Genomic DNA, 27,647 nt, shown 5'->3' on the forward strand with positions numbered 1-27,647 from the left:
CAGAGAATTGGTATGATGTCAGCAATTTGCACAGGGGTTTTTGGTAATTTTGGGAGGAGATAATATTCTTGGCTGGGATGGAAAGAAAAGTAAAGATTTTCTAGGTGATGAGATTGAGGCAGGAATGGGCAAACTATAGCCCACAGGCCAAATCCAGCTTGCCACCTATTTTGTAAATAAAGTTTATTAGAATACAGACATGCTCCTTCATTTAGGCGGTGGCTGCTTTCACGCTTAATGGCAGAACTGAGTACCTGAGACGGAGACCATTTTGCCTGCAAGTTTGCTGACTCCTAAATTAAGGGCTTGACCCAATTTCAAGCCCATACCTGTGGTCTGGGTCAAGGGCAGACGTTTTCAGAGCAAGTCTTGAGGATAATGGCATAGGGATGCATCCTGTGAAAGAGTCAAATAAGAAAATCAGGAGTTATTATAGTACAGTGAGGAGTGCTGTGGGTGGGAAAGTAACACCTGAATAAACTTAGCTGTGGTGTGAGGGGAGAGCAATGTCAACAAAGCCTTCTCAAAGAAGCATCAGCCAAAGAAGATCAACCCTCCAGGAAGGAAATATGGAAGTGAGTCAAGTAAGGGGTTAAGATGGGAAAAGGGGAAGATGGATGTGACAGGTCATGGACTGGCAAATTTTATGGAAAGGGCCAGATAGTAAATAGCTTTGGCTTTGTGGGGTATCATCTCTGTTGCAACTACTCAACTCTGCCATAGACGGTATGTAAATAAATGAGTACAGCTGTGTACCAATAAAACTATTTACAACAACAGGTGGCAGGCTGGATGATGGGCCAGATTTGGCCTGCAGGCTGTGGTTTGCCAACCTATTTTCTAGACAAAGGAAACTGATAATTGGAAACGGAAGTGGCTTATTTATACCTTATTTACAGTGCTTACAGAAAGATACAAAATAGTGGGGGGAATAAGTTGGGAAAATGATGAGTCCAATTCTGGCATGCTGAATTTGGAATCCAGGTGGGAATATCCAAGTGACAATGTGTAGTAAGCAGTTGGAAATCCTGGTCTGGATTTCAGAGACCTGAGCTGAGAATGTCATTTTGGTGAGTAGAGAATGAAGATTTTAGAGTAGGCTGAACCCTTTGGTATGGATAAAGTTACCTAGGAAGAGTATCATAATACTGTGTGAGAAGAGAAGGTACCAAGGATACAACTTTAGAACACCAACATTCAAGGAGCCAGGGCCAGTATAATAGCTTAGAGGAAATGGAGAAATTATTCTGAACCCAGACATTGATTTTTAGGTCTGTTTTCAACTTCATAGATATGTTGTGATTAAGTTTTGTGTTGTTTGGGATAGATGTAGCTCTCAAAAGTTTTAGAAGAGATTAGAGTGTATTAGTGTTTTCCATATTATTTTGGAGTTTGAAGCTATGTTAATAGTTTTGTGATTTAGTTCTCTACCACTTGGCAAATCCACATGTAATTTTATAGTTCTGGCTAAGTAGACTTTATTACATATTACATATTATTCATACGTATTTCCAGTGGATTCATGGGTTCTAATTAGGAATTCACTATTATATTCTGGCATGTGACCTCAGTTATTTTTAGCTTTGTTATCAGCCTATAGAGTATTGAAAAAAGCATGGGATTTGGAGTCAAAGAAGTGAAGGTAGATTCCCTGATTCTACTGTTAATTGCTTGTACGATAGTAAACTATATTTAATCTCTCTCAGCCTCAGAGTAACTTGCCCAGGACACATAGCTATTGTGTGACAGGTTCTAGGATTTAGGTACAGATCTGCCAAACTCCAGAGGATACACCTTTATGCCCAGCTCCTGCCTCTAAGCTAAGCTCAGAGCTATTCACTTATTTACTGTTTACATGAGTGATGGTAGGGTGATTTCCCTACCATGGGAAGAGATGGGCTGCTGTTACATTTCTTCTTCTATGTAGTCAGGTGTTCTGTTAAACCCATTTAGATTAAATTTTACAAGTAATTGCTTATTATTACTTATATATTAAGAGGCAGACACTGTGAGCAATACAAAAATGTATAACCTTCCTCTGTTTCTGAACTTTACATTTCCGTTGGCAGGGCAGGATAAGATATAGACATATAAATGGTCAAGTTACAACACAGGAAACAATATAATTTTGTCAGAATGAGTGGTTGACATTTTACATATAATGAGAGAAGAGAGGGATCATTGTGGATGGACATAATTTGGAAAGTCCTCAAAAGGAAAGGTTGGGTTTCTTTCCAAAGGATGGGTATGATTTGTTATGTAAATATATGTTTATTCTCTTATTTTCCTAACAAGAATACAATTTGATTATCCATAGTATCTGTTACAATTATACAGAATAAACAAGGTGTTCTTTTTTTTAAATTTTTTTAAATTGAAATATAGTTGATTTATGATATTGTGTTAGTTTCAGGTATACAGCAAAGTGAGTCAGTTTTATATGTATATATAGTTTTCAGATTATCTTCCATTATAGGTTATTACAAGATATTGAATATAGTTCCCTGTGCTGTACAGTAAATCCTTGTTGCTTATCTATTTTATGTATAGTAGTTTGTATCTGCTAATCCCATACTCCTAATTTATCCCTCCCCCCTTTTCTCCCTTTGGTAACCAAGTTTGTTTTCTGTGTCTGTGAGTCTGTTTCTGTTTTGTCTATTGCGTTCATTTGTATTATTTTTTAGATTCCATGTATAAGTAATACCATATAATATTTATCTTTGTCTGACTTACTTCACTTAATATGATATTCTCTAGGTTCATCCATGTTATTGCAAATGGCAATATTGCATTCTTTTTTATGGATGAGTAGTATTCCATTGTATATTTACACCACATCTTCTTAAACCAGTCATCTGTTGATGGGCACTTAGGTTGTTTCCATGTCTTGGCCATTATAAATAGTGTTGCTACGAACATTGGGTGCCTCTGTCTTTTCGAGTTAAGAGTTTTCATCTTTTCAGGATATATGCCCAGGAATGGGATTGCTGGATCATGTGGTAGCTATATTTTTAGTTTTTTAAGGAATCTCCATACGGTTTTCCATAGTGGCTGCACCAATTTACATTCCCACCAACAGTGTAGGAGGGTTCCCTTTTCTCCACACCATCTCCAGCATTTATTATTTGTAGACTTTTTGATGATAGCCAAGAATCAACAAGGTGTTCTTGAAAGTTGAAAATTAAGGATTTGTGGCCAAAAGTGTCCTGCACAAATACAAATTGATTTCTGAAAATAAGAAAAATATTATAAAATTATTAATCTGAACAGTGACTGGTGAAAATGTCACTTCTTACAGGGCTGCAGTGGCTTGTGTTGGAGCATTTTATGAAAAAATGGGGAGAATGTTAGGCAGTGCATTTCCAGAAACAGTAAATAATCTTTTGAAATCTCTGAAAAGTGCAGAGGTAAGTTTTACAACAAGTATCATTTAAATGTTTTGCTTGTGGTGGGAGTTAGATATTAGTTAAAAATATATGTTGCCTTTTTTCTGTCACTGTAGTACTTATATTGCTTAGCAAGAGGGTAATTTAAAATTATTACTTGCCCCTTGTTTTAACGTACATTACCTCATATTTCAGGGAGAAGGGAAAGAATACTTTACCTTGACAAAGAATAGGTTTATGTATTATTTTATTTAGCCCTAGGGATATTTTTGTACTGCCATATTATTTTTTGTGCCATAGCTAATGTATTAGTTTCCTACGGCTGCCATAATAAATTACCACAGACTGGGTGGGTTAAAATAACAGAAATTTATTGTCTCACAATTCTGGAAGCTAAAAGTCTGAAATCAGGTATCAGCAGGGCCGTGCTTCCTCTGATAGCTCTTGGGAATAGTCCTTCCATGCCTTCTTAGCTTCTGGTTGTTGCTGACAGCCCTTGGCTTTGGTGGTATTCCTTGGTTTGCAGATGTATCTCTCCAATTTCTGTCTCCATTGTCATATGGTGTTCTCCCTATGCATCTGTGTTTTGTGTCCAAATTCTTCTATTATAAGGATACCAGTCTATTATAAGGATACCATATTCTTCTGTCATAAGGATTAGGGTCCACCCTAATATAGTATGACCTCATCTTTACTTGATTTCATCTGCAAAGACCTTATTTCCAAATAAAGTCATGTTCACAGGTAACAGGGCATAGGACTTGAACTCATCTTTTGGTGGGACAGTATTCAATCCACAGCAACTAATATGAAGTCAAAATAGTTCTGTTTTGTCATGTCAGTTTGGTATTACTTCTGAAAATTCCTTGTTCATTTGGGGTTAACTAAAAATAGACCAAGCACTGGTCTCATAGTCTAATTCTTTGTCTAGGAAAGCTAAAGATTTCTTGGACAACACCTCTTCTGGGAATTCTTTGTCTATTAATTTATTAAGCAGGAATTGAGGACATATTCTCAGGCATTAGACATATAAAGATGAATAAGATCTACTCCCTGACCTCTACTCCCTAACCACTACTCCCTGACCACTAGCTTACAGTCTAGTGAAAGAAATCTATGTTTGAATAAGTATACTATCAGACATATGAATCAAGCACAGTAAGAGTATAAAAACAAGAGTTCAAAGTAGTCTCAAGAAGTTGATAGTTTGGAATATCTCTGTGAGAAGTTTTTAAAATGTGTTGGATGTTTTCTTCCTCTTTTAGATGGTTTATATTCTTAAGTACTTTTTACTTAACTTTTCACATTCTGAAAGCTTGGATCCTTGAGGTATTATATTGAAGCTTTTGAATTTGTCATGTTCTCATTATTTGCACTTCAACAGATCATGGAAACATAAGAATATGTTTACTTACTGTAACCTAATTTCTCAAATAATTATTTTGTTGAAGTTAATAATTATTTTTACCTTTCGAACACGTTCTAAAATACTTTTTTATTTTTCATTACTTACTATTTACGTTTAGAGGTAAGACCATTAGGCCCAGAGAACTTTTGTCTTTTGGTACCTTCTTATTTAAATGTAGAATTTGCTTTATGTTCTTTTCTAGTCTCAAGGGCGAAGTGAAATCTTAATGAGTCTACAGAAAGTTCTGAATGGACTGGGTGGTGCAGCAGCTTCCTGTCATCGTGATATTTACAAGAATGCCAGGTCTCTCTTAACTGACAGGTCAATGGCTGTTCGATGTGCAGTTGCCAAGGTTAGTACTCGGCTATTTATAATGTTGCTCCTTATCCTGCTTGCTCTGAAACAGTCAATGATTTTTTTTTTCTTTGAAAGTTTCAAAATAAGATGGCATGATTTTGGTTCCCATGGATTAGTTTCATTTCATTTTCTAGAATTATATACAAAATGGAATCAGGTGGTATGTGCTTTTTTTTTTCTTTTTGCCTGGCTTCTTTCATGCAGCATAATTATTTTGAGATTTCTCAGTGTTGTTACATGTATCAATAGTTCATTCCTTGTTATTGCTGAGTAGTATTTCATTGTATGGCTATGCCGCAATTGGTGGATTCCTTTGCCTATTATGGACATTTGGGTTGCTTCCAGTTTTGGATATTACAAAAAAAGCTGCTGTGAACATCTGTGTACTAGTTTTTGTTATCGACACATGCTTTCCTTTCACTTGGGTAAATACCTAGGAGTGGAATGGCTGGATCATATTTTAGATTTACATTTAAGTTTTGGAGAAATTGCCACTGTTTTCCAAAGTACTATGAGAGTTCCACGTTCTCCACGTCTCACCAACATTTGGTATTGCCAGTCTTTTTAATTTTAGCCACTCTTACAGATATGTACAGGTATCTCGTTGTGGCTTTTTTTTTTTTTTTTAATTTTATTTATTTATTTATTTATTTATTTATGGCTGTGTTGGGTCTTCGTTTCTGTGCGAGGGCTTTCTCCAGTTGCGGCAAGCGGGGGCCACTCTTCATCGCGGTGCGCGGGCCTCTCACTGTCGCGGCCTCTTGTTGCAGAGCACAGGCTCCAGACGCGCAGGCTCAGTAATTGTGGCTCACGGGCTTAGTTGCTCCGCGGCATGTGGGATCTTCCCAGACCAGGGCTCGAACCCGTGTCCCCTGCATTGGCAGGCAGATTCTCAACCACTGCGCCACCAGGGAAGCCCTCATTGTGGCTTTAATTCACATTTCCAGACTAATGATGATCATATTTTTAGGTGCTTATTTACCATCCATATCTTCTTTGATGAAGAGTCTATTCAAAATTTTTGTGCATTGTTTTATTGAGTTATTTGTTTCCTTATTATAGAGGTTTTTTTTAACATCTTTATTAGAGTATAATTGCTTTACAATGGTGTGTTAGTTTCTGCTTTATAACAAAGTGAATCAGTTATACATATACATATGTCCCCATATCTCTTCCCTCTTGCGTCTCCCTCCCTATCCCACCCCTCTAGGTGGTCACAAAGCACCGAGCTTATCTCCCTGTGCTATGCGGCTGCTTCCCACTAGCTAGCTATTTTTCGTTTGGTAGTGTATATATGTCCATGCCACTCTCTCACTTTGTCCCAGCTTACCCTTCCCCCTCCCCGTATCCTCAAGTCCATTCTCTAGTAGGTCTGTGTCTTTCTTCCCGTCTTGCCCCTAGGTTCTTCATGACCTTTTTTTTTTTTTTAGATTCCATATATATGTGTTAGCATACAGTATTTGTTTTTCTCTTTCTGACTTACTTCACTCTGTATGACAGACTCTAGGTCCATCCACCTCACTACAAATAACTCCATTTCGTTTCTTTTTATGGCTGAGTAATATTCCATTGTATATATGTGCCACAGTCAGAATGGCCATCATCAAAAAATCTACAAGCAATAAATGCTGGAGAGGGTGTGGAGAAAAGGGAACCCTCTTGCACTGTTGGTGGGAATGTAAATTGATACAGCCACTATGGAGAACAGTATGGAGGTTCCTTAAAAAACTAAAAATACAACTACCCTATGACCCAGCAATCCCATTACTGGGCATATACCCTGAGAAAACCATAATTCAAAAAGAGTCATGTACCACAATGTTCACTGCAGCTCTATTTACAATAGCCAGGACATGGAAGCAACCTAAGTGTCCATCAACAGATGAATGGGGGCTTCCCTGGTGGTGCAGTGGTTAAGAATCTGCCTGCCAATGCAGGGGACATGGGTTCGAGCCCTGGTCCGCGAGGATCCCACATGCCACGGAGCACCTAAGCCCGTGAGCCACAACTACCAAAGCCCGTGCGCCTAGAGCCTGTGCTCCACAACGAGAGAAACCACTGTAATGAGAAGCCTGCGCACAGCAATGAAGAGTGGCCCCGCTCGCCGCAGCTGGAGAGAGCCCACGCGCAGCAATGAAGACCCAACACGGCCAAAAATAAATATATAAAAAATAAACAAAAAACAAAAAAACATGAATGGATAAAGAAGATGTGGCACATATATTATAGAGTTTTGAGTCTACTTTGTAGATTCTTTATTTCTATATCAGATATGTGATTTGCAAATATTTTCTCCCACTCTGTGGTCTGTCTTTTCATTCCCTAAATAGTGCCTTTCTAAGAAGAGAAGTTTTGAATTTTGTCAAAGTCCAATTTATAAGTTTTTCTTATATTGTGCTTTTAGTATTGTATCTAAGAAAGCTTTTCCTAGCCCAAACTTTCTCCTGTTTCCTAGTTTTATAGTTTTACACTTAGATGTATGATCCATTTTGAGTTAATTTTTGTATATAGTGTGAGGTATGAATCGAAGATTTTTTGTTTTGGTTTGGTTTTTGCACATGGATATTCACTTGTTCTAGCACCATGTTGAAAAGACTCTTTTCTTCACTAAATTGCCTTTGAACCTTTGTTGAAAATCAGTTGTCCGTATAAATGTGGATCTAGTTTTGGAATCTGTATTCTGTTTCATTGATCTATTTGTCTATCTTGATGTCAATAACACTTTCTTGATTACTGTACTTTTATAATGTCTTAAAATCAGGTAGTGTTAGCCCTCCAACTTTTTCTTTTTCAAAATAGTTTTGGCTATTCTAGGTCCTTTGCATTTCCATATAAATTTTAACTTGTCCATTTCTACAAAAATAACATGCTGGGATTTTTATTCAGGTTGCATTGAATCTATAGATCAATTTGGGGATAGTTGACAGCTTAACAATACTAAGTCCAACTCATGAATGCGATATCTCTATCTCTCATTCATTTAGGTCTTCTTTGATTACTCTTAGCAACACTTTGTGGTTTTCAAATGCACAGATCTTGCACCTCTTTTGTCAGATTTATCCATAAGTATTTCATTTTTTATGCTATTTTAAATAATATTGATTAAAAGCTTTTTTTTTCAATTTCTAATTGTTCATTACTAACATATAGAAGTACAACTGATTTTTGTACATTGGTCTTGTATCCACCAACCTTCTTAAACTGCCTTACTAGTTCTATCAGCTTTTTTAATAGATCCTATCAGATACTCTGTGTAGACAATCATGTTGTCTATGAATAAAGACAGTTTTACTTCTTTTCCAATCTGGATGCTTTTTATTTATTTTTCTTTCTTACTGCACTGGCTGGTTAGATCCTTCAGTGCAGTGTTGAATAGAAAACATGAGAGGTGACATCCTTGTCTTGTTCCTGATCCTTAAGGGGAAAACATCCAGTCTTTCACCATTAAGTATGATGTTAACTGTCAGTTTTCCTTGATGATCTTTATCAAGTTGAGGAAGTGCCCTTATATTTCTAGCCTTCCAAGAAGTTTTTATCAAGAATGGATTTTGTCAAATTTGATTTCTTGTGTCGTTTCTGTTGTTGCTATTTTCTAATTAAGCGTTTTTGTTTTTTTTGGGTTTTTTTGGCTGCTTTCTGCGGCTTGTGGGATCTTAGTTCCCCAACCAGGGATTGAACCCAGGCCCCTGGCAGTGAAAGTGCTGAGTCCTAACCACTGGACCACCAGGGAATTCCTGTCTAATTAAGCTTTTTATTTTAGGATAATTGTAGGTTTTCCTGCATTTGTAAGAAATAATATACAGAGATCTTTATAAACTTTTACCCAGTTCCCCCCAATGGTAATATCTTCTAAAAGCATAGTACAATATTACAAGCAGTATAATACAATACTGACATTGACACAATCCACTGATCTTGTTCAGTTTTCCCAAGTTTTACTTACGTTCTGTTAAATGTTTTTTCAGCCTCTATTGAGATGAATTGTATGACTTTTCTTTTTCAGCTTACTAATGTAATGAATCCACATTGATTAGTTTTAGAATTTTAACCAATCTTTCATTCCTAGGATAAACCCTACTTGGTTGTGATATAGTATCCATTTTATATATTGTTGGATTAGAGTTGCTAAAATTTTGTGTATAATTTTTGCATTGTGTTCATGAGGGATATTGGCATGTAGTTTTCTTCTCTTGTAGTGTCTGTCAGATTTCAATATCAGGGTAATGTTGGCCTTATAGGATGATCTGGGAAGTATACCCTTCTCTTCAATTTTCTAGAAGAGTTTCTATAGGATTGGTATTTTTTCTTACTTAAACATTGGGTTGAATTCAACAGTACATCTCTCTGGGTCTCCAGTTTTCTTTGGGGGAAGATTTTAAACTACAGATTCAATTTTTAAAATAGATATTGGGCTATTTAGGTTATCTGTTTCTTCTTGAGTGAGTTGTCTGTTTCATGTAAGTTGTCAAATATATTGTCCTTTTAATATGTATTGAATCTGTAGTGATGTGACTTCTCTCATTCCTAATTTTGGTAATTTGTGTCTTCTCTCTCTTTTTCTTCATCTGTCTGGCTAAATTTCTATCAAAATGTATTGGTTGTCTCAAAGAAGCAGCTTTTGGTTTCATTTCTGTTTTCCAGTTCGCTGGTTCATTGATTTTCTCTCTTATCTATATTACTTCCTTTTTTTCCTGCTTACTTAGTGTTGAATTTGCTCTATGTCATCTAGTTTCTTAAGGTAGAAGCTGAGGTTGTTGATTTGAGACATTTCTTCTTTTTTTTTTTTTTTTTCGGCCACACCATGTGGCTTGTGAGATCTCAGTTCCCCCAACCAGGGATTGAACCGAGGCCACGGCAGTGAATGCCCAGAATCCTAACCATTAGGCAACCAGGGAACTCCCCAGAGACCTTTCTTCTTTCTAATACAGGAGTTTAGGGTTATAGTTTCCTCCTAACTGCTGGAAACTCTCTCAAGGCAGTAAACTGGGACAGATGTAGGGTTCAACTTGCATTTTCCATCTCTTAAGGATTAACATCCTTCATTGCCTGATGTCCAGTGTCTTCAAAACTGTTGTTTCATGTATTTTGTCTAATTTTTTAGTTATTTCAGGAGAGAGAGTAAATCTGGTTCTTGTTTATCCACCTCTGGAAGTGGAAGTTCTAATTTACTTTTTTTTTTTTTTTTTTTAATTCCAGTGTCTCCTAGAGCTACAGAATGAAGCTGTGTTCATGTGGACTGCTGAACTGGAAAATATAGCCACTCTCTGCTTTAAGGCTTTGGAAAACTCAAACTATGGGGTACGGGTGGCAGTGTCTAAACTCTTAGGAACAGTCATGGCTACAGCATTGATGCCAAAACAAGCAACAGGTATCATTGTTTGCCAGCCCCCGATCTAGACTGTAACAGGTATTTGAAGGTATATGGAATGCTTCCTTCTAAATGACTTATTACTTCTAGGCAAGTCATTTTAAAGGGTTTAAATTAGTATCTTTGTCTACTTTTTCATAAAATAGAAGTACCCAAATGGCATTTTCCTTGATATAGTCAGGACATTCTTTTTTTTTTTTTTTTTTTTCGCCACACTGTGGGGCATGCGGAACTTCCCCAACCAGGGATCGAACCCACGCCCCCTGCAGTGGAAGCACAGAGTCTTAACCACTGGACCACCAGGGAAGTCCCAGTCAAGACATTTTTTATGATGATACTGTACAACATTACATGCATAAAGTATGTTGGACATATAAGCAAGTAAGATTTATGAAATGCTTTTGTATCATGTTCAAGGGACTGGAATCTGGCACTTTACATGCCTTCTTACTTTCAGTCCCTGATGAGTAGATCCCCATTCATAGCATAGTATTATTTTTCTTCTTTTCTTGACCATTATTATAAGCAGAATCAGAGACAGAATTGATTTTCCCAGTGACTTCTACTGTGCCTCACAGTTCCATAGAGATGCTTCAGGGACAGTTCTGAATAGATGCTGAGTGAATCCAGCTCTGCTGTTGTCCCTCCCCCTATTCCATCTCTGTATTGTAGAAAGAGAATCAGATCTTACAGATTCAAGTCCTAGCTCTTATGTTTATTTGCTGTGAAACCCTTTGAGCTTTGGTCTCTTCGTCTTTAATGATGATTACTTCAGTCTCTGAATTAGATAACAATGATGATGATGATAGGTAACAATTATTAAGTGCTAACTATGTATAAGGCACTGAATTAAGCACATAACAGAGTTGTTTTATTTAATCCTCTCAAAAGCCCTATGAATCCCAAGTACTGTTGTTATTCTCATTTTATAAACAATGAAATTTAGGCTTAGAGAGATTGTCATTTGCGGTGTAATAAGTGTTCTATTAAGTGAAATGAAAACCCAGGCATTCAAATTCCAGAGCCTGCATAGTTAATCGTGAGCTTTATGCCTCTCTTACAGAATTTTTGTGAGGATTATGTTTGCTACTGTGTATGAAAGGACTTTATAAAATAAGAAGCTCTTTACCAGGGATGGCAAGTCAGTTGCAGTCCAGTGACGTTTCAGTCCATTGGTAATTGTTGTATAGAAAGCGTGGTCTTGGGAATTGGGAATTCCCTGACGGTCCAGTGGTTAGGACTCGGTGCTTTCACTGCCGTGGGCTCAGGTTAGATCCCTGGTCGGGGAACTAAGGTCCCACAAGCCACGTGCTGTGGCCAAAATAAAAAAGAAGTATTGTGTCCATCTCAACTGGGAGTGAAGGCTGCAGTCAGTTCGCAGTATCTACTGTGAATGTGTGTTGTCTTTGTTGTGTTACACATATCAAGGCTAACATAATTACTAGACTATTTTGGCATAGATATATTGAATTGTTTTCATTTCTAGCTCCTTTTTTTTAGCATTTTTTTGCTTCAAAATTGAATTTAATTTTACAAATATATTGTACATTTTAAGATCATAAGAAAATAAATGACCCTATCTCCTTTGTAATAGTTTAAGTATCCTTAAAAACAATTACTTGAATTTTAAAGCTAGATTATTAGAAAATATTATTTAACTAATAGCAAAATATATTTGCTTATAAATATATTTTTCTTCCTGAAAGTAATGCGCCAGAATGTGAAGCGAGCAACATTTGATGAAGTCTTAGAACTCATGGCCACAGGATTTCTACGTGGAGGGTCAGGTTTCTTAAAGAGTGGTGGAGAAATGTTAAAAGTCGGAGGGTCTGTTAATCGTGAAGTGAGAGTTGGAGTTACACAGGTTTGTAATATATATGTATAAAAGAATTCTCTTGGTATCACGTGTGAAATTTCATGGAAGACTCTTACTAAGTAACAGCACGTACAGAGATTTTTAATACTGTCTAAAATTAAATAATTTTTAAAATGTCTTTCAAAACATTTCTTTTACTAAATGAATGAATTACATTCAAATCTAAATTGCATCTTATATGGAAAGGTAGGTATTTGATGTGTAAAGAAGCCTATGTCTGCTATATCTATCTGTCTATCTTTAACAAAATTTTTCCAAATTTTACTTGGCAGAAAATCAGAAGTAAAGTAATTGTGTTTTAATTGAAATTGTATTCAAGTAGCTTGCGGCATTTAGATTTTAATGTTTTCCAACAACTCTTGTAGCTAAAAATATTGGTTAGTACTTTGGATTTATCATCATTGGTTAATCACCAGTGTAATTATGCAGTTAAACCTGATTTGAAATTATAGTTTCAATATAATAATTAATACCAAATAAGATGTTATGGTTAATAACCTAATAATTAACACCTAATAGGATGAAATGGTTTTTTGTGATCTTAGTCAAAATCATCCAATTATACCTTATTCCAGAAACAAGCATAAAATGGAAGTAAACCATCTGTATCTTACAGTCGTAAGCAAATGTTTTGTAGCTCTAGGTCAGCGTTTATTCAGCGTGTTAGGGTTTTATTACTATAACTTATAACCTTCATCACCAGGGTGAATTCACCTTTCCTTCCCTCCCGCACCATTCTCTCCCTGTGTTCTTCTTGAAGTTATTATTCTGAGAGCTGTTTTTAGTCAAAGATACTTCAACCAGTAATTCCCATGCTAGAAGTACTAAAAAGGTCTCAAGTTTTAAATTTTCTCAATTTTAATCTCAAAGATAATTTATTTTTCACGCTGTCATCAGTTATTTACGTAGTTGCTTTATCTGTAATTTCAGTTCATTTATATAAATTTATCTAAAGCATCTTAATCTATTTACAGGCATATGTTGTTTTTGTAACAACATTGGGTGGTCAGTGGTTAGAGCGTAGCTTTGCCACATTCTTGTCTCACGTACTTGATCTGGTTTCCCATCCTCGGGCAACGCAAACACATGTAGAGGCTGTGTACTCCAGACGGTGTGTTTCCTTTATCCTAAGAGCTACTGTGGGCAGTTTGCTAGGTGAAAAAGCCCAGATTGCAGCTGCCAAAGAAATATGCCAAGCGATTGGAAAGCAAATGAAAGCAGTAGGTAAGAAATTTTTTTTTTAATAAATTTATTTATTTATTTATTTTTGGCTGCGTTGGGTCTTCATTGCTGTGCGTGGGCTTTTCTCTAGTTGCAGTGAGCAGGGGCTACTCTTTGTTGCAGTGCGCAGGCTTCTCATTGTGGTGGCTTCTCTTGTTGCGGAGCACGGGCTCTAGGCGCGCGGGCTTCAGTAGTTGTGGCACGCATGCTCAGTAGTTGTGGCTCACGGGCTCTAGAGCTCAGGCTCAGTAGTTGTGGCACACGGGCTTAGTTGCTCCGCAGCATGTGGAATCTTCCCGGACCAGGGCTAGAACCCGTGTCCCCTGCATTGGCAGGCAGATTCTTAACCACTGCACCACCAGGGAAGTCCCAGTAGGTAAGAATTAATGTCATGATCTGTATTGTTGATTACTTTAGTCATTTAGTTCTTTATTGTTATTCTTAATAAATACTAATAGATCTGATTGGTTCATATATCTTTCTGGACTGTGTTTTAATAGTCATTTTTATTGTGTACTCTTATTTGGTATTCAAGCAACATAGAATTACAGTGAAGTGGAGTTTTTCAGTATTTGGGTAGTGTGTTTGTAAGGTTAGGGTTTCTGTTTTATATCTATTATCTACCGATTTCATAGCTCTCCTGGTGTGCCGCAGCACATTGAGGCATCTTTGAGGAATAATCTATTGTGGTTTTTCTTCTTGGAACCTGTTGTTTTATAAATACATGTTGTTTTCCCCTCCGTTAATAGGCTTAATGTGAAAATTTAGAGAGAAAAAGTTACAGGTGGTTTTTAGCCCACTATAGGATATACTGTGAAACCTCAGTAATTCATAATTAAAAGAAATCCTTTTCTAGGAAGTGTCAGTTTTATAAATTTTTCTGTTTAACAAGTAGTTATTGAGTATTTGAGATTGCAAAGCAGTAATTCAGGTTTTGAACAGTGAGTAAGATAAAGTTCCTGCCTTCCTGGAGCTTATAATAATACAATTAAGGAACTAACGCAAGGCAAAATATAAATTCTATAAAATAATTTATTTTTATTACTGTTGGGAATATACGTTAACTCTAATCAAGAAAATTATATTGCTTAACAGGGGTCTTTAGAAATAAGAATTTAATGAATAGATAATATCCAGCACTTTACATTTAGAGAATATATATTGAATATCTTATAAAATTAATAAAAATAAATCCACAAATAGTTTATAGTTTTTGTTGTTTATAATAGCTTACTAGGCAAACCATATTTTAAATGCATGGGACTAACTGAAAGTTAGGAATTGTGAATTAAAGGGTGTTTAAATTAATGAGGTATCATTCTTTAGGTATGATAAAATAATAATCTGTCCTAGGTTCACGACTTTATAAATATTTGTACATTTATTCCTTGAAGAAATGTTTGAGTGTCAAAGGCACTGTGCCAAACAGTGGGAGTAAAACAGCGAGCCACACGTAGATAGCACCTGTTCAGGGAGCTTAGAGCTTAGTACCCAAAAGAGAGAGTTCGTGCATTTCCAAGTCCAGAAAGGTCTAAGAAGAAAAGAGGCATTTAATTTTAATCCATAGTGTATTAATCTATTATATCCTGTTATTCTACATTTTATAGCCTGGTAATTCATAATGAATGTAAATAAGAAAGTTTTACTGTCATTTAAGGGTTATTAATCTTAAGGTCACAGATTTTTAAGCCCTTAAGCCATTTGATTTTTAAAATGGTAAAAGCAGAATTAAACATAGTGCTATATGTATCTGGAATTTATGGACCAGAATATATTCTCAATTAGTAATTTGACAAGGAATTTTTATTTGTTTCATGATTAAATATGTTTCAGTTCTATTGGAAGCTAAAAGGTGGGGCCAGGGACCAGCAAGTTAATGGAAACTTTGAGGAACATCCCAGTAAGAAATTCTAAAGTCACTTTCCTTATAGATCTTCTTTCTGGTCAGTAATTTGGCAGTGATGCTACCAATACACTACAGCTCTTAAAATAGCAATGATAATAATAAAGTAACAATAATAGCTGCTAATGTTTACTGAATGTATATTGGGGGTAGCATTGTGCTAAATTCTTTATAATGACTTTTTAGCATTGTGGTTTTGATTTGTATTTCCCTAATTATTAGAGATGTTCAGCATACAAACAGAGTTAAGAGTCAGGTATCAGCTGGTATAATTTAAAAACATAAATTGTGTAGATCAAAAAATTATATCACAATTTAATTCACCCACATTCATACATGATTTTGTGTTTCCAGAAGCGGTAGTGAATGACACTAGTGGTGAAAACAAATCTGGAGCAGCAGACATTGCAGCAAGCCAGCATGTGATGGTCTGCGCCCTGCAGGAGCTCGGGAGTCTGGTGCAGAGCCTGAATGCCACCGCATCCCCTCTTATTCAGGAAACATCTATAGGTATGATATTCACTTATATGCTGGAATATTTTTTTCAGTATTTTTAGAAATCATAGGTGTGATTGATATTTAACTCCTGATTGGTTGCTTATCATGGTAATTAGCAGTTTAGATCATTTGTTAAAAGTTAGGTTTTATTTAGGATTCACTGTGATAGTGAATCTTGAATTAAATATTGAAATAAAGTTTTGGGAGACAAATCAAAAACAGTCATGGTAGTTTTGTTTCTAAACTTTATTGAATACTTTACACCAACATTTATATTTTATTGGTTGTAATTGTACTATGTTCTTGTAGAAACTGTTCCTTAAAGTACTTTCCTGTTTATGAGTTGATATATGTGTTTTTTGGCACAGTTCTAAATGTATCTGTGTAAAACCATAACAATTATGATTTTAATTATTGCGTTACACATAGTCTTTTAACTCATGAAATTGTGTGACTTCATTAAAGAGTAATTTTTTGAGTATTTTTTAGGTCTTTTGGAGACGGTGACTGCAGTGCTTCTTCACCCAAGCATGGCAGCTCGACTTGCTGCCGCGTGGTGTCTGCGCTGTGTGGCTGTGGCACTGCCTTTCCAGCTGGCACCACTTCTAGACAGGTGTGCCGAACGACTCAACAACCTGAAGACTTCACCGGAAGCTGTTAGTGGATACAGTTTTGCAATGGCTGCTTTGTTAGGTGGAGTTCATCAGTGTCCTTTGGGCATTCCTCATGCCAAGGGAAAGGTACGACAAAGATCCTAAGATGATAAGTGCTGTCACATGGACTTTAGTCTTTATTGGAACACCTTCTGTGATTGATGTTGAACTGGGTGATCAAACAAAAACAGTTTTACTGTGATAATAAATGATATAGTATTCTGCTAATATGGAGTCGACAGACCCTAATTAAAATTTGATATTTAATCCTGATACAGGAATAATAGTTTTGTCTGGGTATAGTATCATTCTATAATTTATTTTAGAGAGAGGGAAAAAAAAACCCTTAGAGTAATTCTTTAGAAATCAGAGCTTTTCTTTGGGGTTTTAGAAATAAAAATTCACATTGCTATATTCAAAATGTCAAGAGAATGTGCTATTGCTATAGTTAGCATTTTGGTAATAATAAAAGTTGAATGGTTTTCATGAATCAGTTACTTTTTTTTCCCTTTCTTTCTCCTATACCTTATACTACTATCAAGATTTTCTTCTTAGGAATATTAAGTGTTTATATAAATATTATTTGCAACTTTATATTGGGGCTAGATCTTTTGTTTTTTGTTTTTCTGGTTCTTTTTTTCCTGGGTTACCAGGCCCATGTCCATTCATTTCTGTGAGTTCCATAGCTGCTACTCAAATCTGGGCTTCCATCTCCCTTTGTCATATGCTTGCCTCCTCACTGATTATCCTTCTTGGAATCTTTTTCTCCCATCTCTTCCACCCCACTTTCGTATTTATGTTTGCTCAGAGACCCTTAGGAACTACCCAGGGATCAGAGAATAAGATATAATCACCTTTGTCTGCTAAACTGGTACCTTCATAATTTGCCTTTTTTCTGCCCTTTCATTCTAGTTTCTCACTGCTCTGGTCAGACTAGTCATCTTGCTTTCCTTCCATGCTTTTTTCAGCCTCCATGTCTTCGCTCTTGCTAATCTCTTACATTAGAATTTCGTCCCTCTTCTTGTTCACCTGCACCAAACTTAGCTGCTTTAGAGGCCCAATTCAAGTTCTGTCTCTTCCATGAATTATCTTTAGAGTTACTCAGTCTATGATAGCCTTTCTCTTTGCTGACAATTACATCTGTACTATTATTTTATTATTTGATTATGTGCTGCTTGTTACTTCCCATTTTTCCTGTCTTCTCTCTCTAAGACTATAAGCACCATAAGATTAGCTTAATGGCAGATGTATAATAAGAGTTCAACAAATCTTTAAATGTAGGATAACAGTATTACTAATAATAGCATTTACTGAGTGATTACATGGACCAGCTCTGTTCTGAGTACTTTGCTGTATTAATTTATTAATCCTCATAAGAGTGAGGTTGGCACTCCTGTTATTCCCATTTTAGCAGTGAGGGAACTGAGGCAGAGAGATTAAGTTATCCTAAGTCAGAAAGCTGGGAGATGACAAAGCTGGGATATGAACTCAGGCATTCTGGCTCTAGAACTCACTCTTTTTTTTTTTTAATTTTTTTTTTGATATGTACATATGTTGTTCATATCACTGCCATTTATTTATTTATTTATGGCTGTGTTGGTGTGTTGGGTCTTCGTTTCTGTGCGAGGGCCCTCTCCAGTTGCGGCAAGTGGGGGCGACTCTTCATTGCGGTGCGCGGGCCCCTCACCATCGCGGGCCCTCCTGCTGCGGAGCACAGGCTCCAGACGCGCGGGCTCAGCAATTGCGCTCACGGGCCCAGTTGCTCCACGGCACGCGGGATCCTCCCAGACCAGGGCTCGAACCCGTGTCCCCTGCACCGGCAGGCAGACTCCCAACCACTGCGCCACCAGGGAAGCCCTAGAACTCACTCTTAACCACTGTGTTGTAATGGGTCTTCTCAAAGTCAGCAGAGCAATCAGGATTGATTAGGTATTGATGTTGCCTCTTTAAAAACATGTTAACAGCAACAACAAAAAAGGATAACTTCTTTTTTAATGAAGTATACTAGCTGTGTATTTTCTTACTTGATTTTGTTAAAATCCAATTCTAAACTTGTCTTGCAGATGGTAGTTAGTATTGCTGAAGATCTCTTACGAACTGCTGCCCAAAATAGCAGGCTATCTTTACAGCGCACGCAAGCTGGATGGCTCTTACTTGGAGCACTTATGACTTTAGGTACAATTATATTTGAGTAGGATTTTGTCTTATTCTATAACTATCAGTAGACTGTAAAGAAATTTTAATTTAGAAGTATTCAACTTCACATTCTAGACTTTGAATGAAGTTAAAAAATGGTAATGATGTTTTTCTCATTATTTGGTATTAGATTTCTCTTTTTGGTAATTTCTGTTTATATACATTTAGTGAGAAAGGTGTTAGCAAAGTTTCCCCTTTGCCATCAGAATAGCCATGGTCTAAATGATTAGCCTAGTATTAATGAAAAGAGATGAGAGTATGGGGCATATTCCATGCCCAAAGTAAAGACCAGTGACATGATTTTAGTAGAGTGATAAAGTCACACTTAAATGGCATCTCTCATTGGTGTTGCTTTCTTGGGGTTATCTTTATGCACTTCACTTTCCTAAGTGCTGTGACAAATCTGAGATGCAGGCAAAGTTTAGCACTGTACATAGAACAGAAATACTTGTTACCATTGTGATAAGGTGTGTCCACTTTTTACTTCATGTGTTTGGCTTCTACTATAAAAAGTATGCGTGTGTGCTACAAAGTTACTCCCTCCTTGATGCATCTACCTTTTGGAAATTAAACCATGACCTCATTTTCTAAAGAAAATAAAAAGTGGTAACTTTTTTTTCTAGAAATTTATGTTGTGTGGTATGTTAAATGAATTCCTTAGCAATGGAAATATAGGTTCCTAGTTCTAAATATACTACTCCATAGAACTAAATTAACCATATAAATTGCCCTTAAAATGGAGTAGTAAATATATGTATGTGTTTGGGAGTGGGTGTACATGTTTATATACATATATAATATTTATAGAAAAGACATCATAAAATATGTCCCAGATATATTTTATCATTGATAGAATGTAATCCATCATTCTGAATATATTTGGGTAATTTCTTCTAGATGACTTTTTGTGGATTTGTTTTATGTTGGATGCTAAAAATATTGAAAGTTTTTAGGTGAATTTTATTATGCTTTAATATATATTTTACTTACTGAATAAGAAACATTTTGAAAATGTTAGTATTAGAGAGAAAGATACAGTGAAATGATAGATATTGTTAAAGCTTGTTTGGGGCTCTTTTCTTTGACTTTTCGTTTGTAATGCTATATATATGTATGGTTTTGTGTTCTCATTTTCTCTGTCAGGACCATCTGTTGTTCGTTACCATCTGCCCAAGATGTTGTTATTGTGGCGAAATGTTTTCCCTCGTTCATTGAAGGAATTGGAGGCTGAGAAGGCCCGAGGCGATTCTTTTACCTGGCAGGTAACATTGGAAGGTCGTGCTGGAGCTTTATGTGGTAAGAACTGAAAGGACTGCACTTTCAGAATATTATTTTCTTACTAAAATATTTGTGAAGTGAAGGAAAATCATTACTTCAGTTTTTTATTTTAATATATAATGATGAATCTGTACACTTTTAGATTTAGAAAGAAACTTTATAAGTAATCTATACCAGTTTACTAATTTTGTAATAAAAATGAAGCTGAGACTCTGAAAAGGAGGTTAGAGTTCATGATCAGTTAGGAGCTGGAACCCAGGCGTCTTAATTCCCAGTTATTGCATTCTTCCACCTGAAGAAGCACTGGGTCACCAAGTAAAAAAGCCCAGTGCCTATTTAAAGGAAAAAGAAACAGGATTACCAAGGTTACTGAGTTTACAGTTAGTCTTTTCTTAATGGACAGATAGCTGTTTTCTCCCATCAAATCTGCAAAAGTTGATAAGATCTTTTAGATACCAGCATTTTAAAAAGTATGAAATAAAGTTGTTTTTGTTTGGGAGTCAGCAACTTACAGGAAAGGCTCAAGTTTTGTTTTATTTGAAAACTAGAATTACACAGAGTGACCCTGTCCTTTTTCGCTTTATCTGAGGGTGAAAAGTGCTTCTTTTTTCAAACTGTGGGAGACAGATGTACACTTAACCATAAGCGCCACAGGGCAAGGTGTTAGTTTTGTTCCCACACATCTGAGAGCTGTTTTAGTCTTAGCTCTACTGCCAAAGAGCCAATAAAGCTATTTCCTCTCACTGGGCCATTATGTCCACTGTTGGTTCTGTTCTGAAACAGCTTTTTTTGTAGTTATCTGAATTCATGTGGGGTCATAGACTTCTGAATTCTCGCTCACAGAAATCTTTCTAACAGACATCTTCCCTCCCTCCATTTTTGCTGTCCACTCTTCTTCTAGCCTTTTCTAATGAGTTTTCTCTAAAGTTGCAATTGGTCCTTCTTTTGGTTTGACCTTGTTTTAGAACTTTATATTTTGTAATAATTAAAAATTTTAGGTACCTTTATATAATTTTATAAATTTGTTCATCCTCACAAAGGCTGTTTCAAATATGTCTTTTTAAAATTTTTACCTAGCAATGAGGAGTTTTGTTGCACATTGTCCTGAACTCCTAACTGAAGATGTGATTAGAAAATTGATGACCCCTATTGAATGTGCCATGACTATGATGTCACAGTAAGTAGGCAATTAGGACACGTTAACATCCAATTTTATATATTTATAAATAGCCATGTTTTGTAATTCCCTATAGTATCATATAGGAAATGTACTAAATTTTATTTGTGTGAAGTGACTTTAAAAATTTCAGTAGTGGTGTGGATTGAAATAAAATTTTATTTTATTTATTTATTTTAATTATTATTTATTTATTTATTTTGGCTGCACCGGGTCTTAGTTAAGGCATGTGGGCTTCTTAATTGCAGCATGCAAGCTCTTAGATGCAGCATGCATGCGGGATCTAGTTCTCCAACCAGGGATCGAACCCCGGCCCCCTGCATTGTGAGCGTGGAGCCTTACCCACTGGACCACCAGGGAAGTCCCTAAAATTGTATTTTATAGTGTTTCTGTTACTAACAGTAAAAGTCACAAAATAAACTAAAAGAAAAATGTAATACTTATCAATGTACTTTGACGGTACATTGATACATGGCTGGAAAAAAATGTAATTAATGCTTATTCTAATAAGCTAATACTAATTATACTTTTGATATTTTAGCATTCCATCTGTAATTAAAGCCCACGGAGCTCATCTGAAAGCTAGTGCTGCAATGGTCCGTTTAAGACTTTATGATATCTTGGCGTTGTTACCTCCAAAAACTTATGAAGGTAAATAAAATTTGTGTATGTCTAATAAAAATTCTTCAGTATACCTTTGCAGTTCTTCACAATATCATAGAGTTCTGACCATGTAAAGGAAGGCAACCATTTTCCTTTTCTTCATACAGAGTAGCTAACACTTGTTGAGCACTACTGTGTTCCAGGTCCCGTTCTAAGCCCTTAACATGTATGAGCATCTTTGACTCTAACCACAACCGTATGAGGCTAAAATATAGCTTTCTTTAAAGATGAAGAATCTCAGGTACTTAGAGGTTGTGTAACTTGCACAAGTCTGGGAGGTGGTTAACTGGCAGAGCTTGGATTCAAACCCAGTTGGTTCATCTTCAGAGTCTATGCTTTTAATGACTATCCCGACTGTTATAATACAGCCAATAATTTAGGAATCTGGAGGGAGAATAGTAATGTACTTTTGCAGAAGTTAAATGTCATATAAAATATTAATATTCCAGTGCAACCATACCCAAGAATTTTGATATGCTCTGGTTCAGTGTTTGCACATCGTTAAGTAATTAGTAGTAAATAATAATTATCATATTTAATATATTTAAAATAAAAAATCTTTATTTGAGTTTTTGATTACTTTAAATAATTTGGGCTAAAAGGCATAATACAATAACAAAAAAGGAAGTGCCATTATTGTGTATTAAAACCAGCGTTAAAATATTTAATACTGGTTTTTCTTAAAAGGGAATGGGGACTTAATTATTTTACTCCTGTTGAACATATTGCTGCTCTTGGTGGGCAGTGGTTGTCATTTTCTTAAAAAGTATTCTCTTTAATCTGACCTGAAGTTCTGTTTTTTAGGCTCTTTCAATGCACTTCTTAGAGAACTGGTAGCAGAATTCACTTTGACTGACAACTCAGCCAACACAACTACTTCCCTCCTCAGATCCCTCTGCCACTATGATGATAGTGTTCTTCTTGGTTCCTGGCTTCAAGAAACTGATCATAAATCAATTGAAGACCAGGTAGTAAACTATGAAGTGAAGTGAAATACTAGCTTGATTGGAAAACGATGGTACTATTACACATTGTCATTTAAAAAGAAAATATTGTAGACTAAGGTTTAATTTTCATTTAGCTTTCTTAGACATTTAAAGATACCTTCCTAGGGGTGGATAAATAGTGAAAAAAGGTAAACAGCAATAGTTAGAATTTGGCGAACTGTCTTTATTCAATATTCTGTGTATTTAGGTACCCTGTGGTTGCATTGGCAAAGATCAGTTTTGACTAGCTTTTTGGTTGTTGGTGTTTGTTTTGGTTTAGTTTATTTTGTGACAGGTTAGAGAGGAATAGGATTTAGTAGGTTGAAGATTTAGAACCTTTTTTGCCCACTGAATACATTATTTCTTATGTACTTTTTAAAAAGAGTTACTAAAGGCCGCTTTTAAAAATTTTTTTGTGGGTTTAAGTTATTCCTGACATTTTGCTTACACATTTTGAGGTGGGTACTGCAAAAATGTTTTAGAATGAACAAAACTTTTTTTAAAAATTGCATGAACTGTTGTGACTTTTTTTAATGGCCAAATTATATCTTTCTCCATTTAAAAATTTTCAGATTTAATCATTCTGTTCTTTCATTGTTACTTTTTCTCTTTCCTCCCCTGTTTTATTTGTCACGCCCAGTACTTGGTAAGTGAATTTCCCAAAGTGGATTTTGAATGATTTTTATGTCCTTCTTTTGCAGCTCCAGCCAAACAGTGCATCTGGAAGTGGGGCTCTGGAGCATGATCCATCCTCCATTTATTTACGAATACCTGCGGGAGAAGCTGTGCCTGGGCCTCTTCCCCTTGGAGTTTCAGTCATTGATGCTTCTGTGGCTCTTTTTGGTGTAGTGTTTCCTCATGTTTCTTTTAAACACCGGTTAGTATAAAGTCAATATGGTGATTTTAGTTAAATATAAATTATTTTCAAGCAGTACATTTTCCCAACCAAGCTAACTCTTCAATAAGAAGAGTTTGAACAATAGTCTCCTAAATGTAATAACATAAGTGGCACATAATAAATTGCATGCAAACTCCATATAATTTGAAACTGTTTTTAAAGTTTGACCCCATGGGGACGTCCCTGGTGGCACAGTGGTTAAGAGTCCGCCTGCCAATGCGGGGAACACGGGTTCGGGCCCTGGTCCAGGAAGATCCCACATGCTGCGGAGCAGATAAGCCTGTGCGCCACAACTACTGAGCCTGTGCTCTAGGGCCCGTGAGCCACAACTACTGGGCCCATGTGCCACAGCTGCTGAAGCCCGTGCGCCTAGAGCCCGTGCTCCGCAGCAGGAGAAGCCACCGCAATGAGAAGCCCACGCACTGCAGCAAAGAGTAGCCCCCGCTCGCCGCAACTACAGAAAGCCCGCGTGCAGCAACGAAGACCCAACGCAGCCAAAAATAAATAAATAAATAAATAAATTGATTCCCAAAAAAAAAAAAAAAAAAGTTTGACCCCATGTACTAGCATATGATATCCACTGTATTGTGGACTCGGTCTTAAACAACAAAATTTTCATTATAGTAGTTTGTTTGCCAGTTTATAAGTAGGTTTGCCTGTATCTTTAATTAGGGACATCAGTTTTCCAAGTCTTGTTACTGAGGAATTAAATGAGTGAGAGTCTACTCCCTAATATGACATTTGTCAGATGGTTAAAGTCTGGAACTTGGAACACTAAAGTAACTGATTCTTTTTTTAATTTAATTTTATTTATTTATTTATGGCTGTTGTTGGGTCTTTGTTTCTGTGCGAGGGCTTTCTCTAATTGCGGCAAGCGGGGGCCACTCTTCATCATAGTGCGCGGGCCTCTCACTATCGCGGCCTCTCTTGTTGCGGAGCACAGGCTCCAGACGTGCAGGCTCAGTAGTTGTGGCTCACGGGCCTAGTTGCTCCGCGGCATGTGGGATCTTCCCAGACCAGGGCTCGAACCCGTGTCCCCTGCATTGGCAGGCAGATTCTCAACCGCTGCGCCACCAGGGAAGCCCCTGATTCTTTTTTTAATAGGAGCATTTTAGTTTGCTATAGTTTATGTCCACAGACACCATACTTAACTTAGTAAGCATTTTATATATTTACAGTGATTTTCCCAAAAGAAGGAGTAAAAATGAATTAATTCAAGACCACAGATAGTTCAGGTTTTACAAACTATGCCTTAAAAACATTGTTGTATTTGTATAGAAAAGATAGCATATCTTTACATATGTAGGTTAGTTGATTAATTGCTTTTTAATTTGAGGGGAAAATTTTAAATATGAAATTTTACTTTATCCAGATATCTTTAAGAACATTTGGTTGCCACATAAATGTTAAAGACCGTTAAAGGTGAAAGACTCTTATAAGGCATCTACTTTAATGTCCTTGTTTTAAATCTAAAGAAATCTAGGTCTAAGAGTTCGTGGTTTGTCAGAAATTATACAGCTAGTTATGAGACCTGTAACTAGAATCCAGGATTATCTTAACTTTTTTTTTTTTTTTAATAAATTTATTTATTTATTTATGGCTGCGTTGGGTCTTCGTTGCTGCGTGCGGGCTCTCTCTAGTTGACGCGAGCAGGGACCACTCTTCGTTGTGGTACGCAGGCTTCTCATTGCGGTGGCTTCTCTTGTTGCAGAGCACGAGCTCTAGGCATGTGGGCTTCAGTAATTGTGGCTCGCGGGCTCTAGGGTGCAGGCTCAGTAGTTGTGGCACACGGGCTTAGTTGCTCCGTGGCATGTGGGATCTTCCCGGACCAGGGCTCAAACCAGTGTCTCCTGCATTGGCAGGCAGATTCTTAACCACTGTGCCACCAGGGAAGTCCTCTTAACTTTATTAAATCACTTTTGTGGAACCAGATGAAGTAAAAATAGGTAAGTTCTATTAAAAGTAAAATATGTAATATAAATATCCAGGGATGGAGGAATCAGTGAATAAATTACGGAAAGTTGATAGGCTGGAATACATTTTACAGAGACAATGTTTTGATATTAGAAAATGCTCATTATACAGTGTTAAATGAAGAAGGTAAAAGGCAAGAAGTGATCCCAGTTTGATATTTTAAAATATGTGAAAATGTTCAATGGTTATTTCTAGGTAGTAACTTTTTGTTAATATTTTTCAAATTAAAAGAAATATTTTATAGTAAGGAAAAACATTTGTTTAAGTTATGTATTTGAGGTCAGTTATAGGCACATGATGTTTGATGGCCATGTTGGAGACCATGTGTGTCTTTTCAAGTGTGTGCTTGAAACCAATGTGGACAGTGCCCTGCTTCTTCAGCATAGATGTGGATCTGTGTCAGAGAGGTGTACAAGTGTCAGCTTTAGCCCCAAGTACCTCTAACTGGAGTTCCTGCTGGAGGCTAGATGGTTTCTTCCTATGTGATTTTTGAAGAATGCTTTGACCTGAGACCCATGGCCTTTTATAATTGAGCATAAATCCTTCCAGTGAAATTTCCCTAGATTCCTTTGCCCCACCTATTTTCTTTGTAGAAGAATCTGATATGACCTCATTCTCTTTAATCAGAATAGTCTCAAATGGCTGTGATTTGGGGAAGAGGGATAACTGTCTCATTTTAAAAATTTGAAACAATAAACCAACCAATTCACCTCTGATTTTTCACATTTAACAAAATTGACCAAAGCTAAGTTTTTTCAAAAAAATCTCCCAATTAGCTTCTAAAGATAGGACACGAGGTACTATTTTCTTCTATGTGTGAGAGTATTTTTTAATTTTTTTTTTTTTTTTAATGATATTCTTGTCTGCTTACATTCTTTTTATGTATGTATGTATGTATGTATGGCTGTGTTGGGTCTTCGTTTCTGTGCGAGGGCTTTCTCTAGTTGTGGCAAGCGGGGGCCACTCTTCATCGCGGTGCGTGGGCCTCTCACTATCGCGGCCTCTCGTTGCCGCGCACAGGCTCCAGACGCGCAGGCTCAGTAATTGTGGCTCACGGGCCGAGTTGCTCCGCGGCATGTGGGATCTTCCCAGACCAGGGCTCGAACCCGCGTTCTCTGCATTGGCAGGCAGATTCTCAACCACTGCGCCACCAGGGAAGCCCGAGAGTATTTTTTAAAAAGAAAAAAAAAACTATGCCACATTTTAAGATTTCCAACTTAAAAATCTTCCACAGAGATGCGCAATTAATGATTGTTATTCAGGAAACCTTGAGCACCTACTTTATGCCAGGCGTTTTGTTGCACATTGAAGACCACTGAAGTTATGACATTATTTTGCTGATTGAAACTTAATATTAGTCCCTTGTGTTGTGCCAGCTAGTAGTTCATGTCCGTATATTAATTCAGAAGGAGGAGATCCGGTTTAGACCAGGGAATGAAATGAAAAGAGATAGCATGGGGCATTATTTGTTAAACAGTCAGCTTATACCCTTCTTCTTATCTCTGTGTTTTGGGCCATGTTTGAATAAAAAGTATTGCTAATGTGGTCTTTATTCTATTGTTACAGATTACAGATGCTGGATCACTTTGCCGAATGTGTTAAACAAGCCAAAGGTGTTCGCCAGCAGGCTGTGCAGCTTAATATCTTTACAGCTGTTCTTAGTGCACTAAAGGTATTTACTTTTAAAACATAGCAAATATTCTGAACTAGGATTTTAATTAATACCTTTAATATAGTAATTCAGACATAACTAGACTATTACGTTTATATGTATAGCTCTGGATAACCGTGCTTTTATATTATTT

General features: G+C 36.6%; 1 protein-coding gene across 4 annotated transcripts in view; it reads left to right on the forward strand.

Annotated features, from left to right (window-relative positions):
• The window catches only part of HEATR5B (HEAT repeat containing 5B), a 93,087-nt gene that overhangs the window by 5,568 nt on the left and 59,872 nt on the right, over positions 1-27,647 (forward strand). For 3 of the 4 annotated variants that reach the window (XM_007167161.2, XM_007167162.3, XM_007167160.2), the window contains exons 4-17: positions 3,299-3,407; positions 4,997-5,146; positions 10,348-10,519; positions 12,226-12,383; positions 13,370-13,619; positions 15,874-16,029; positions 16,507-16,757; positions 18,734-18,845; positions 20,010-20,162; positions 21,222-21,321; positions 21,863-21,972; positions 22,789-22,952; positions 23,672-23,847; positions 27,409-27,514. In XM_007167161.2, the coding sequence (XP_007167223.2) occupies positions 3,299-3,407; positions 4,997-5,146; positions 10,348-10,519; positions 12,226-12,383; positions 13,370-13,619; positions 15,874-16,029; positions 16,507-16,757; positions 18,734-18,845; positions 20,010-20,162; positions 21,222-21,321; positions 21,863-21,972; positions 22,789-22,952; positions 23,672-23,847; positions 27,409-27,514 (2,167 nt within the window). The remainder of the gene's footprint in view (positions 1-3,298; positions 3,408-4,996; positions 5,147-10,347; positions 10,520-12,225; positions 12,384-13,369; positions 13,620-15,873; positions 16,030-16,506; positions 16,758-18,733; positions 18,846-20,009; positions 20,163-21,221; positions 21,322-21,862; positions 21,973-22,788; positions 22,953-23,671; positions 23,848-27,408; positions 27,515-27,647) is intronic. The other variant, XM_007167163.2, reaches the window with a different exon arrangement.

Source organism: Balaenoptera acutorostrata, chromosome 12 (genome assembly GCF_949987535.1).
Source record: "Balaenoptera acutorostrata chromosome 12, mBalAcu1.1, whole genome shotgun sequence".
Lineage (NCBI taxonomy): Eukaryota > Metazoa > Chordata > Mammalia > Artiodactyla > Balaenopteridae > Balaenoptera > Balaenoptera acutorostrata.